We start from the raw sequence: 14,199 nt of genomic DNA on the forward strand, positions 1-14,199 counted from the left end.
CATAAATAGAGAAGAACACAAACTATCACTCTTTGCAGATGATATATTAGTTTATTTAGGACAACCAAACAAATCATTAAATGTTTTGATGGAAACATTGGTTTTGTTTGGAGATTTATCAGGCTATAAATTAAATGTACAAAAAACCCAGGTCTTAACTTTTAATTGCCAACCATCTAGTTATTTGAAGGGAAAATTTAAGTTTAAATGGGGAGAGGACTATTTGTAATACTTAGGGGTTCAAATACCCAAAGATTTCACACGCCTATTTGAAGTAAATTACAAGCCATTATATTCTACAATGAAATCAGATTTGGCTAGATGGAATCTAAGACACTACAATTAAAGAAAGAAAAAGGTGGCTTTGCCTTGCCATGTTTAGAGGAATATTATCGTGCAGCCCAATTACGACCTTTATTATGTCTATGTAATCCAGATTTTAAAGCCAGATGGAAAGAAATAGAAAATGCTTAAAAGACCCCCAATACAAGCTATAATGGCAGGTGAACACTTGATTAAAATGTATATACAAGAATTCAATCCGTGGACAAATACTTTATTAAAGATTTGGCAAGATATAATAAAAAAAAAAAATTTGATAGGCCATGGTGTTGATATTGAAATGGCCCGCTTATGATTCAACATTTGTTCCAAATACTATAGACGATAGTTTTAAAGTTAGGACTAAACGAGGCCTCACAGCATACTGTACGTTTTTACATAAAGGACAAATGTTGGGATTTTGAGACACTCAAATGTGAACATTTGTTATGTAATAAGGATTTTCATAGGTACTTACAAATAAGACATAAAATTGAAAATAGTATAAGGGAATATAAAGACAAGGAAAACAATATTCTCACAATGTTTATTTCAATTTATAAAACGGGGGACATGACTAAAATAGTTGCAAAATTGTATAAAAGTCTACAAGACAGAAAATACCCAGTACATTAAAAATAAATGGGAAATGGAAGGAAATTTGGAAATCCAAGAGGAAGATTGGGCAACGATACTTAAAGGAGTCATAACCTGTAATTTTCACTTTTCCACGAGAATCAATGTATGTTATGATTGCCTAACGATTATACATTGGCCGGGAAGCCGATATTCAAAAGTGAAGCGTTTGTTTACCCCAGGGTTCGTAAACCAGCCTACGTGCACGCGCACTCAAATACAAGATTTTAATTTCAATATCCAAGATTTAATATCCAAGATTTTAGGATATACGTATATTGACACCGCAGACATATGCTGCAGGAAGCCCGCCCTGCCCCTCTCCCCCTCTGATTCAGTCAAGAAAAATGCAGAAATGTAGTGCACACGTGAGTTGCTCTGTGGTTGACTGCCAGAATCAACATTCAAATGTGTTTTCTCTACCAAAAACGGACCAAACTACCAGGGACCAGTGGATGAAATTCATTTTTAATGACGCTGTTCCAACAACCCTATTAACTGGCTCAACGTTAGGTGTCTGCGCTAAACATTTTACACAGGAATCCTTTACATATTTGGGGCAATATCAGGCGAAGTTTGCCTCGAAGCTACGTTTGGAAAAAGGTGCCATTCCAACAATCAGGGACTTGCCTGAAATTGAAACGGTAAGACTGTGTTTTTATTACTCTACTGTGTGTAACAAACAGCAGCTAACTACTAATGCGGCTATTGTATGTGACGTTAGCTTCGAGGTAAACACCGGGAATGGACTCTACGAATGCTAGCCACATCTTTCCACTTTGTTTTAAACTACAGTAGTGACATTACAGGAGTCCATGCTCATATATAATATATAAGGATAGATAAATAAAACAAACAGTCAAGTAATAATAAACAAAGAAAAACATCACGTTAAATGTCTGTAGATGAAAAATATTGAATGTCTAAAAAACCACAACGTGAAACAAGGCAAAAACAACACATGATAGCAAACGTTGATCTCTATAACCACTGTAAGCTGATAAAAAAAAGTAGACTACATCTCCGTTAATGTAATCTACATTAAATAAAAGGTAAACTTATGTGGGAGAAAATAGCAAGAAAAGTTTTAGCTCGTTACTGATGTTAATGTATGTCTCAGTCAAAATGATTGTCTTTGTTGATGTAGACATGTTGATGTAGACGTGCTTCCATTGACTCTATATCTTCCGTTTCCAGCTCTGGTTCAGAGTCTGGCTCAAACATATACGGTTGAATTCCGTAGGTCGCGGCCAGGTCGGGTTCATTCACAACTTGCGCCATGATGTCATTTTGGAATGATATGCTGAAGTTACCTGCGGTGTCAAGCCCCCTCCTTCCTGCCACCAATCAACGGGCCCCTCATTTGCATTATTAAAATGACCGTCCACGACAGCCAAAATATCGCATTAGATCTTGCGAGTCAATAATGCATTCAGAAATAAGGGTCAGAGGAGCTCTGTGTTTATTTTTTTTCCACTTTTCTTTTTTAGAAGGGCCTGAAAGACTATAATAGAGCGTGGGTATCCAAGGTAATACTAGGTTATGACTCCTTTAAATCACAGTGGAGGACAACACATTCCTCAACCTGGAGAGAATTCGGCTGGAAAAATGTCACTAGCTTTTTCCTCACTCCTGAGCAGAAGAGATATCAAAGCAAAAATGCAATCTGCTGGAGAATGTGTGGCTCGTTTGAAGCAAATCATAGCCATATATTCTGGGAATGCTCTAAAGTTCAAAAATATTGGCAAGAAATCCATAAGAGTTTAGAGAGTATATTTATGGAACCCATCCAATTTAGTTTATTAACTCTATACTTGGGTCTTACAAATCTTAAATCAGAAGATAAATCTGATAAATATTTAATGAGAGTTCTGTTGATAGCTTGCAAAAAAGCTATAACTAGAAAGTGGTTGCAACCTGAATCACCGGGAATCAACGATTGGCTGGGAATTGTGTATGAAATTTACACAATGGAGAGGTTAACAATGAATCTTCGGCTACAGTCCGAGAAATCTATCAAGCTATGGAGAAAATGGATAGATACATTCTCCCACTTAGACCAGACCTAGTGTAGAAATTTTGAAAAATTTTACGAAAAGAAGAGAAATCTTAAGAATTATTGAATAAGAGATACGAAGGATATGGAATGAAAGAAGTAATGATAGGAATAAAAATAAATACCCATATTGAGAATGAGAGTACTTCTGGATTAAAATGCATCATCCTCAAATGTTTTCTTTTGTATATAGTTAATAAAAAAAAAGTTGAAAACGGATCGGATCTGGTACCCAAAGTACAGGCAGAGTAATAAATATATAACTATAGCTTACTGAATTTACAAAAAAGCTGTAATATTTGGTTGGCTGACATTGCCTTGCAACATATTTTATTGTTACTACAATTGATGACTTTTATGTCCCTTTTTTTCTTTCTCTTATAATTTTGGATGTAATATCTGTTTCACAAAATATGTTTTGCTGTTTTTTATTTTATTTATTTTTAGCCAATATACCCAATTGTTGAATGCCTTGACTAAGATTCCAGGTACCATCCAATTGTAACGAAATGTTATAATTACTGTAATAAAAACTTAAATAAAAAAAAATTAAAAAAAAATGTCTTCCCCTATTGTAACCTGAAATGTACGCTTAAACAAGAAATCCAATATCCAGTTGTACATTCTCCCCCCTACTCCGATTTTATCTAGCTTAATTAAAAGTCCCTCCCTCCATAAAGTGTCATATGCCTTTTCAATATCGAAGAAAACAGCAACAAGAAATTCTTTCATTGTTAAAGCTTTTTTAACCTCACTTTCAAATAACAACAAAGCATCCATTGTAGATCTTTTCCTCCTAAACCCACTTTGAGCTGATGATAAAATCTCTTTTTTCTCCAAAAAACAATTTAATCTTCTTATTTTTTCCATCACCTTACATAATGTTGATGTAAGAGCAATTGGCCTGTAACTACTTGATTTTGTTGCATCTCTACCTGGTTTTGCTACTGGTATCACTATTGCATTTTGCCATTCTTTGGGTAAGGTGCCTTCATTCCATATCTGGTGATATACATCCAGTATTACTGTAATGGCTACGTCCGGAAAGTTTTTTTAACATACTATAGCTTATCATGTCTCTCCCTGGTGTTGTATCCTTTGAATTGCTAATAGCATTTTTTAACTCAAAGAGATTAAAATCATCATCCATGTTACTATCAACTTCTTGTTTTTTCATACAAACATTCTCATACATTTTATTTAACTCGTGTCTTCTTTTTAAAAACGCATCACTCAAGTTTTCAATACTATGGACTTTAGCTAATGTTTTGGCCAATATTTCTATCTTTTCTTTATCTGTTCTGGCCACCTTTCCATCTTCCTCAATTACAGGAACTTGTTTATGAGTATTAACACCATTCATTTTTCTTATCATTCTCCATACCACATGCATTCCAGTCTCTCTCCCAATTGTGTTACAGAACTCCTGCCATGCTTTTCTCTTTGCACTTTTAATTACCCTTCTTGCAGCTGCCCATTTTTCTGATAATCTATTACTGTATCTTGAGTTATTAACCTTTTTAATACCCGGAATGCCTTATTCCTTTCTTTAGTTGCCACTGTGCATTCTTCAGACCACCATGGAACAGTTTCTTTCTTTTTCCATTAGCTCTTATAAATGGTATAGATAGGTTCGCTGCTAAAATAATTTCACTTACTACTTTTTTATATCTCTCCTCAATGTTCCCTTCCATCTTTATATTTTTGAAATCTTCTTCACACAACCTACAAAACTCCTCCCATCTTGCCTGTTTAAATCCCCAGCTTGCACACTGGTTAAAACTTTGCTTTTGTACTGAATCTCACAGACTATAGGCCAGTGATCACGGCACAAATGATCCTCTTGTACGCTACAAGTGCACTGACCTGCTAATGCAGCTGATGTTACTGTGAGATCCAAACACGACAAGCCGCTTTAACTATCCATTCTTGTTGATTTGCCATCATTCAAACATACTAATGAGTGTTCTTCTATAAATTCTTCTAATACTAACCCGTTTTTGTCTGTACTCTTACTACCCCATAGACCATTATGTGCATTAAAATCCCCTATAATAACTTAGAATACTATTATTTATTTATTTGCATGGGTTATAAAAGTGTGAAATTCTAATTCCTTCATACCTCCCCATTGCTTCTATACTTACACATTCTACATTATTACTTGTGTTTATTCTCTTATATATTATATCTTCTTTAATAAATGTTGCACACCCACCTCCTCTTCCAGTTACTCTGTCTTTCCTCTCTACAACATATCCATTGATCTTAAAGTCCAAAGAATTGTTTAACCATGTCTCTTGAATGCATATGATGTCTGGTGCCTTTTCCATTTCTGATATATGTTTTTTAAATTCTTGACCATTTGCTATTAAACTCCTAGCATCCCAATGTAGTCGTAGGAAGACATCGTCCAGCTAAGGATTATTACTCTGAGTCATATCCATGGCAGCAGTTCCTTCCTCCGCTTTCAAAATCCCATGCACCTCCTCTGCTCAAACTCCTGTTAACTTGAGAAATTTATTAGCACATCCTACGATAATCCTTAATTTGTCAGATCGCTTTTCCACTTGTGAAGTACCATTCACCACCGCACAAATGAATGCCACAAAGTCAATTTTGTTTACTGTGATATGCAGATCTTGCTCATTCCTCTCATGATTTACTTCTCTCTGAGAATAGTATTCCATCCTATTTCCTGGCACATTAGTTACCTTTGGTTCAGCTTTACTTTTGTCTTTTACCTTACGCATAGCTGCTGCATATGTTCAATTTTGCACAGTTTTTATTTTTTGAACATCGCGGGCTTCTTGTTGTACAGGACATCCTGCGTATGCTGCGTATGCTATGTCCACCGCCACAGTTACAGCATTTAATCACTATGCCCTCCTCACTCTTGCCATATTCATGTTCCCCCCCACACTTTACACACCGCATTACCCCTTTACAAAAATTTGCAGTATGTCCCATCCGTTGGCACTTGAAGCATCTCAAAGGTGGAGGTATGAACTCTCGCACCAAGAAGCAAACAAATCCTAGCTTCACTCTTGTGGGCAAATTACTCCCTTCAAACAGAATCATCACGCTCATACTCTCACATTTTTTGTTGTCTTTCCACATCTGCAGTCTTCTAGTAGAGATAACTGTGCCTCCACTTAGATTTCCTATAATATCATCCACACTTACATTAAGAGGTACTCCTGAGATAACCCCTCTGATTCCATTACCTATATCTGTACATGATATCTTTCCTCCTGCCAGTGTTTTCATTTTCAGAATTTTTCATTTTTGCTTTTCATCCTTACATTTAATCATTATTCTTCCATTGTTTAGACAAGCTACAGCTTTTACTACTCCTATCTCTTTCTCAATTGCTTTCGATAATTTAACAGGATGAGTTTGTTGTTCTGACTGCTTAGCAAAAGTAATTAGGACCTTGATTTCTCTTTCCTCTTCTTTATCAGCTTCACTTCTCGTTTGTTTTACTTTATTAATTGTTCGTTCACAATCAGATCCATCACCCATGCAGCTCTTTTTCTTCCTTTTATTAAGGATGTCTGGCGCGAAACAGACGTTCCGAAGCTTTGCGAGATCCCGAAGCAAAGATGATTCGAAACACTGATCCGAAGCGTGATTCAAAACACCCACGTCACGTGACAACGGCTAAATGAAGCGTCTAAGTGTTTCATCAGGTGGAGTGCTCCTCCGAATCAGGGTTTCATTGATTGGTCGGTTCGGGAACAAATCACACAATCACACAGTATAAAAGTTTTGTCAACGCATTTTCATATCGTGGGTTTTTGTGAGAGGAGTTTGGTTTTGAGATAGCGGATTTTTGGTGATATAGTGACATTTATAGTGCGATTTGTTTAGTTATATTTAGGATTTAATTTACATTTACACATTGACTTAGAGACACACAGAGTACATATAGTGACACATTAATAGATGCATTGATAGAAATATATATATATATATAGATTAATAGATAGATACATATATTACAGATACATATAGATTATTAGATAGATAGGCTACATATAAAATAGATAGATAGATAGATAGATAGATAGATAGATAGATATGTAGTGAAGTCGTGTGACGTCAGTACTATTTGGTAGGTGGCCAATGAGCAATCGCCCATTTGGGGTATATAAACCATTCATTCAGGCCTCTTGGGGTGCGTCATGGTTGAAAACCCGCCCCTTTCGTTGTAACTACAGACGGAGTGCGCCGCGGGGTTGCTGAGGGTTTGTGCGCGTGGGTTGCTGCTTACTCCCAGGTATGCTTGGTATCATCTCGGGGCGTAGTGGGAAGTTTCTTTCCTTTTTTTTGTCCTAACTTGCGTTGTGGCAATTTGTTTCAGTACGGTGTGCCTTCAGGGCTTCCATCGGTGTGGCTTCGCAGCTTGACTGATCGGAACACCAGCTGTTGCAGTCAACAAGGCTGTTAATTGATTCTTTGATATGTTGAAGTGTATCTCGATCGTATTCTCTGGTAGGTAAACTGGGATAGTGTTTCATTGCATTATCGGGCGGGTAACTGGTCGATCACTTTGTAGGTCGTAACCCTTGTTTACTGTTTTGAAGGTCTTCGTGGACGCTAAAGCGGGTTAAGTGAGCAGTCGCCGTAAACGGCGCGCTCTCTCTCTCTTCGCCACTCGCTCTTTAAAGCCACGCTTCTGCTTTCTCCACATTGTTACGTTTAAGTCAAGTATGTCTATGCGGGCTTGAAGGATTATTCTGTTTTTCTTTGTTATTAGTTGGCATTTCTTTATTTTTGTTTTTGGTAGATTTGTTTTCTAGTTATTTGATGTCTGAGTGACCGTGTCTGCCTGGAATCATTTCCAGGCGTAACGTTATTGCAGTTAACTCTGTATTTGGTGTGAGTTTCTGCCGCGGTCACAGTGTATTTGTTTATTGTTTTTTTTTGAGTGTGAATGCGAGTGTTTAGAGTATTTATACTTTGCTATTTTGGGTTAACGTAAATTGTTTTTTTTTTTTTTTTTTTGTGTCGGTCACGTTGGACTGTTAAGTCAATAGACCGACCTTGAATGTGTTTTGGTTTATTTTCTTTTGTTAAATTAAATTGTCCTGTTTATCGTGTATTTATTATTTGATTCTGATTGGCCGGTCTGCCTGTAATAACTCCCGTGCGTACTGCAGTTAATTCTGGGTGGTGTTCCTGCAGCGGTCAGTGTATTTGTTTATTGTCTTATTGTCTTTAATCTGTTTATAGTATTTATATTTTATTTTGGGGTGCATTGTATATTGTTTTTTTTGGTTGGTTTTCGTCACGTTAAAGTCAATAAATTGACTGAATGTTTTTTTTCGTTTACTTAAATTGTTTAGTTCATTACTACTTTATATTCTTTTTCTTTCCTTTAGGAGCTGAGGACTTCCTAGGGCGGGCTGGTTGTTTGTCTCACTGCAGGTGTTTCACTAAGAGTGTTATTACAGTCTCATTATTGCCGTGTCACTACCTTTTGGTTATTTGCAGTGAATTTGGTGGGTGTACGTTGGGTTGGCGTGCTTCTAATGGTGGACCTGCTGCCGGCACACTAGCCTGCTCCTGACTGGAAGCCTCAGCCCCTGCGACGGTTTATTGTGACTCTTGTGAAGGTGTATTGTGAATGTTGTGAGGGTTTATTGTAAATCTTGTGGAGATTTATTGTGAATCTTGTCTATTTCTTTTGTGTATTGTTTTTTTTTGTTTTGTTAATTCAATCATGACCAAAGTGAATTACAGATTTTAAATCCTTGTTGATCAACTTTTACCGTCAATAAAACATTTTTGTATGGAAGCCCATGCCTCTTGCCTTTTCCAGGTGAAACGTATTTGCATGCTTTATGTGGGTTGTTTTCCCCATTAACTTGGGGTGGCGTAGTCGTTAAAATCGAGCCACTTGCTACATGTGGCGTAGTCGGCAGGGTTCCACAGGATTCTTGGCAGAGGCGTGGGACTGTATAGTAGATTTGTATTTGTATTTGTTTTCTTTTTTTTTTTTTTTTTTTTCTCTTTTGTAGGAAGAAAGCAGCAGCGTGTGCTCTGGAAACGTCAGTCTCTGGGTTGACTCCCTTTGGTGACGTTCCTTGTGGTTGAGTATAAGGTATATACAATATATATATTTTATAATAATGGAGGGAGAATTACAGGAACTTAAAGAGCTTGTGGCTCAACTTCGAGCTGATAACGAGAGATTGCGACAGGAGGGGGCGTCTGATCCGCAGGGGGCTAGCGTTGCTGGACCTAGCACTTCTGCTACAGGCTTTTCCTCCATACCTCCACCATTGACTGGTACCAATACTCCAGCAACTGATAGGTTTGTATTTGTGCCCAGAGATAGGAGGTGCCCAAAATTTAGTGGAAGATCTGGAGTGAGTATTAATGAATGGGTTGAGGAAGCCAAGGCATGTATGAGAACCCGTTATTTATCCCCTGCAGACCAGGCCTTCTTTCTTTTCGACCACTTAGAGGGGGAAGCGCGAGAGGAGATACGATATCGTTCGGATGAGGAGCGTGGGGATCCGGAGAAAATTATTAAAGCACTGCGTGAGTTGTATGGGTGCTCATTGTCATATATAGCCCTGCAAGAAGCTTTCTTCTCTAGGAGGCAGCAGGAGGGGGAAACACTTCTGGAGTTTTCACTCGTCTTGATGAGCCTCCTGGAGAAGGTAAAGCGACAATCTCCGCATGCTCTGGTAAACACTGAAACAGTGCTACGTGATCAATTTGTTGAACACGTCAATGATAGTACTTTGAGACGAGAGCTTAAACAGTTGGTGCGCCGACAACCTAATTCCACTTTGTTAGATGTGCGGAGCGAGGCCCTTCGATGGGAGCAGGAAGGGATGCCAGGCGGCGCGAGAGCCCGAAGTTTATCTGTCCCGTTGGCACATGGAATTCAGTATGGTGTACGTGGGGATACGCAGGTGGGGACCCGTAATTCGTTTCAAACGTCCGAATTGGGTGAGTTAGGGGAAATGCTGAAAGTACAGCAAGAGCAATTAAATCAGCTAACACAAAGTTTCGCCCGATTGCAAGGTCCAGAAGTGCGTAATCGAGTTCCTCGTAATGGGCCTGTAATTTGTAGGAGGTGTCAAAAGCCAGGCCATCTGTCATGGCCCACTTGAGCGCCACAGATAGATAGATAGATAGATAGATAGATAGATAGATAGATAGATAGATAGATAGATAGATAGATAGATAGATAGATAGATAGATAGATAGATATATAGATAGAAATGGAGGCTCCACAGAAGAGATGCCGTACATCTGTGGTGTGGGAGCATTTCCATTTGGACTACTGACACTGCTGGGCCATCTAAGCAAGGTATGCATTGTTTGAAATATAGGCTAATTATAAGTGAAATATAATAACTAAGTGTTGGGCCATTGTTTAGAAAGGCCATGGACTAAGACATGCCTAACATCCCAATCACAACTGCCAATCACTTTAAAAACAAATGTTGTCAATATAATATTATACTTTGTGAATATACATTTTATATGTCTACATATGAGTACCCAATCTACAGCCAAGACATCATTTTGTTTTTTTGTAATTGTTGTATTTCTATAATGCACTTTATCTTTCTCTGCACACTGAGCATAAATATTCATAACATAACTTTGTTTAGGAAGGTTTCCAAATGAACCAGTAGACTACTTTCACGGTAGGCTACTATTTTTCCAATATATTTGTCTGAAAGTATGTTTTATCTTCTCTTTTAAAAGGCAGACAGAGGGAATTGGATGAGGCTCTTCTGAACATGGTGGTGAAGGATCTGCAGCCCTTCACCATCGTGGAGGATGAGGGTTTCAGGGCCTTTGTGAACAAGCTTGATCCAAGCTATGTCCTCCCATCCCGGAAGGTGCTTAAAACAATGGTCAGCGAAAGGTACAACACAACCAAGGAGAAGACAATGGAGGACCTACAAAAGGCGGAATTTGTTAGCCTTACGGCTGACATGTGGTCTTCCATTAATATGGATGGATATCTTGGTGTAACATGCCATTACATAACACCAGAGGCAACAATGGCAACTGTTTTACTGGGTGTAAGGAGGTTTTACCGAACCCACACAGCCCAGCATCTCATGGAGGCTAAAGCCTTGCTAATGGCTGAGTGGGGAATAACCTCCAAAGTTCACTGCATGGTGACTGACAATGCATCCAACATGATCCTAAGTGCCCAGCTACTCAACCTTCGCCATGTCCCATGTTTTGCTCATAATTTGAATTTGATAGTGAAAAAGGCCCTGGATCAAACCCCAGTCATCAATGAAATTCGCCAGAAAGCCAGAAAGATAGTGGGGTTGTTCAGATCCAGCTGCAAAGCAAAGGACAAGCTTGTGGAGATGCAGAGCTTGATGGGCAGACCAAGTCTGAAAATGATACAGGAGGTTGAAACGAGATGGAACAGCACATTCGACATGCTACAGCGCTTGTATGAGCAACGTGAGCCAGTGGGTGCTGCACTTGCCAATTTAAACAGTGATACTGCTCCCCTGACAAGTCTTGAGTATGACATTATTCAACAGTCATTGACACTTCTTCAACCATTCAAACTAGCAACAACAGAGATGTCAGAGGAACAGAGAGTGTCTGCTTCAAAGCTCATACCATTGTACAGGATGTTGCAGCACAAGCTTGCACAGAAAAAAGGAAATGCAACGCAGGAATCAACTGTACAATTAGGTAGGACACTATGACCATACGTGTAATTGGCCATAACTCTCATATTGTTGTCATTATTTTAATTAATATGGTTTTCTCTTGTGTTGGCTCATAGGCTCACATCTACAAGAAGGTCTGCACTCCAGATGTGGAGGGTACGAGACTTTTAGAGCCTTGGCACTGGCTACACTGCTGGACCCAAGGTTTAAAAATGTGGCTTTTGGAAATCCTGCCAAAGCCCTGGATGCTGAAAACCACATCACACTGGAGTGTGCTTCACTGATGCGTTCAAACACAACTCCTGGTGAGTTTCAGTCTATGTTATCTTATGTAATGTGATTCATGAAATTTATACTTCATATGTGTTGTCAGTTTATGATTTGTTACTAATTGCCGTTTTCTTTTAATTCAGAACCACAAATGTCAACATCAGGCCCATCGTCATCAACACCAGTTGAAACACAAGACAGTTTATGGGAACATTTTGACAATCGTATCCGTGAGACCCAGATGATACACAATCCTACAGCTGATGCCACAGTGGAAGTGAAAAAATACCTCAGCGATGCGTTTTTGCCCAGAACTCATGATCCTCTAACTTACTGGAAAGAGAGAGCAGTAATCTTTCCTCATTTGTATGTCCTAGCTAAAAAATATCTTTGTATGCCAGCAACAAGTGTCCCTTGTGAGAGAATTTTTTCAAAGGCTGGAGAAATTATCTGTAAAAAAAGAAGTAGGCTGAGTCCTTCAACAGCAGAGAAATTAATATTTTTGAATAAAAATCTATAAGAAAGGGAGACATTGTGGCTTGATTTATTTTTTATTAATATTCATTTTTCATGACCAAAATCACATTATGCAATGTGAAGAGACTACAGGTTACAAGCTTCATATATTACAAAAATACAATAATAAAAAAAAAAACCAACACATTTTTTTATTAGCTCTTTGTAAAGGTTGTTTCAGATCAACACCTGCAAGTGACCACTAGTTGTCACCGTGGAGACGGGTTTCGGATTGATTCGAAGCCTCGAAACAAAATGGCACATTAGCTTCGACTGTTTCATTGCTTCACGAAGCCTCGATCTGCCCATCACTACCTTTTATTATACCTTACTTCCTAATAATCCATTTCTTGTTCATTGTCGTCATCCGATGTTTCTCCCCACACTTTCCTCCCTTCCGCCGCCATTTTTCCTCCCGCATCCTTCCCGCACTCCCTACAACTGAAATCCTTTCATCCAGCAAGCCTATTTATAGGCTGAAGCCCCGCCTATAGGGCATACCAACCACAGGTACAAACTAAAACGTTTGTAGCAATCAATTTAACTAATATAAACATCCAACACAACACTTAAACCTCCAAAACAGCTAAAACAACAACCATTAACAGAGAAAGAGTTTAACAACAAATTATATGGCAAACACAACTGTTTCTAACTCCCCCCCTCCTCTGACATCACACTAAAATGGTATCTTCCACAGGAAGTGATGTAGCTGTGTCTTTAAAAAACAGTTTAACATGGATTATGGGTTTGGAGGTGTGTATGTGAGTGGGAGAGGGGGATTTAGTCTGTAAACCTATTTTCTGTTCCACACTCCGGAGCAGAAGGTGGCGGAAATGCACCAATAAGTTGTATGCCAACCGCCGTAAAATAGCAACAAGAAGAAGAAGAAGATTATGGGTTTGGTTGTACAGAGTGTGAACCGGGAAGTTTAACTGCAATGAGGTTTGTGGAAGATATGGATATGTGGAAAAATAAAGGTAATTATCATATGAATTATTGTGTGTTCTGGTATTCTGTTCTTTTAGAAAAATAATGACAAACTTTAAAGAAAAACCATAAAGACTTGAAAATTATAACAAAATGCAGCAGTAACAAACTTTAGACTGAACAAAACAAAAAATCCATAACACCTTCCTGATGTGTACACAGATGTTAATATTGCCATTAATGCACAGAATCAGTGAAATGGGTGTATGTTTGTAAGTCCAAGTTTATAGAGTCACCAGGCTAACCTGTGACACACACTCTCTGACAGTAGGTGGCGCTAATGGAGCAGAAATAGAGCGGTTTCCCTGGTGACCGCTGTAAACACAGCAGTGCTGCGCTCATAAACTACTTTATTAGGCATTACCAGCATATCAGTCAAGTACCATTGTGTGTATAATATGTGTGTGTGCGTGTTTTGTGTGTGTAATGTGTGTGCATGTTTAATGTGTGTGAGTGTGATGGGTATAGGTTTAGGGGTCGGGTTAGTGTGTGTGTGTGTGTGTGTGTCCTATGGAGAGTCTCCACAAAGATAGCAAACCAGGTGTGTGTGTGTGTGTGTGTGTGTGAGAGAGAGTATTAATTCTCTGAACATTAAAGGGGTGGTAAAGTATGATTTAACTTTTCTAACTTTAGCTAGTGTGTAATGTTGCTGTTTGAGCATAAACAACATCTGCAAAGTTACAACGCTCAAAGTTCAAAGCAAAGGGAGATTTAAAGAAAAGGACTACAACA

The 14,199-nt window shown here is 38.5% G+C and overlaps 1 protein-coding gene and 1 long non-coding RNA gene across 2 annotated transcripts; one reads left to right on the plus strand and one right to left on the minus strand.

Moving 5' to 3' along the window:
* Positions 1–1,294: 1,294 nt before the first annotated feature.
* On the plus strand, positions 1,295–12,485 carry LOC143756157 (E3 SUMO-protein ligase ZBED1-like). Its single transcript, XM_077247165.1, has 4 exons — positions 1,295–1,601; positions 10,751–11,713; positions 11,808–11,996; positions 12,105–12,485. The coding sequence occupies exons 2-4, from the start codon at positions 10,786–10,788 to the stop codon at positions 12,479–12,481; spliced, it is 1,494 nt and encodes a 497-aa protein (XP_077103280.1). The 5' UTR covers positions 1,295–1,601; positions 10,751–10,785; the 3' UTR covers positions 12,482–12,485.
* LOC143756291 (uncharacterized) lies at positions 6,292–12,906 on the minus strand. The gene is made up of 2 exons (XR_013210000.1): positions 12,793–12,906; positions 6,292–6,554 (listed from the first exon to the last, which is right to left on the minus strand). It is a non-coding gene; the product is annotated as an uncharacterized LOC143756291 (long non-coding RNA).
* Positions 12,907–14,199: the final 1,293 nt, after the last annotated feature.

Source organism: Siphateles boraxobius, unplaced genomic scaffold (assembly GCF_051911475.1).
Source record: "Siphateles boraxobius isolate OS27281-9 unplaced genomic scaffold, OSU_SipBor_1 107, whole genome shotgun sequence".
Taxonomy (NCBI): domain Eukaryota; kingdom Metazoa; phylum Chordata; class Actinopteri; order Cypriniformes; family Leuciscidae; genus Siphateles; species Siphateles boraxobius.

Coding starts and splice junctions, on each gene's coding strand:
- LOC143756157 (XM_077247165.1), top strand. CDS start 10,786: ATGGTGGTGAAGGATCTGCAGCCCTTCACCATCGTGGAGGATGAGGGT. Junction 11,714..11,807: donor GGAATCAACTGTACAATTAG/GTAGGACACTAT, acceptor GTTGGCTCATAG/GCTCACATCTACAAGAAGGT. Junction 11,997..12,104: donor GCGTTCAAACACAACTCCTG/GTGAGTTTCAGT, acceptor CTTTTAATTCAG/AACCACAAATGTCAACATCA.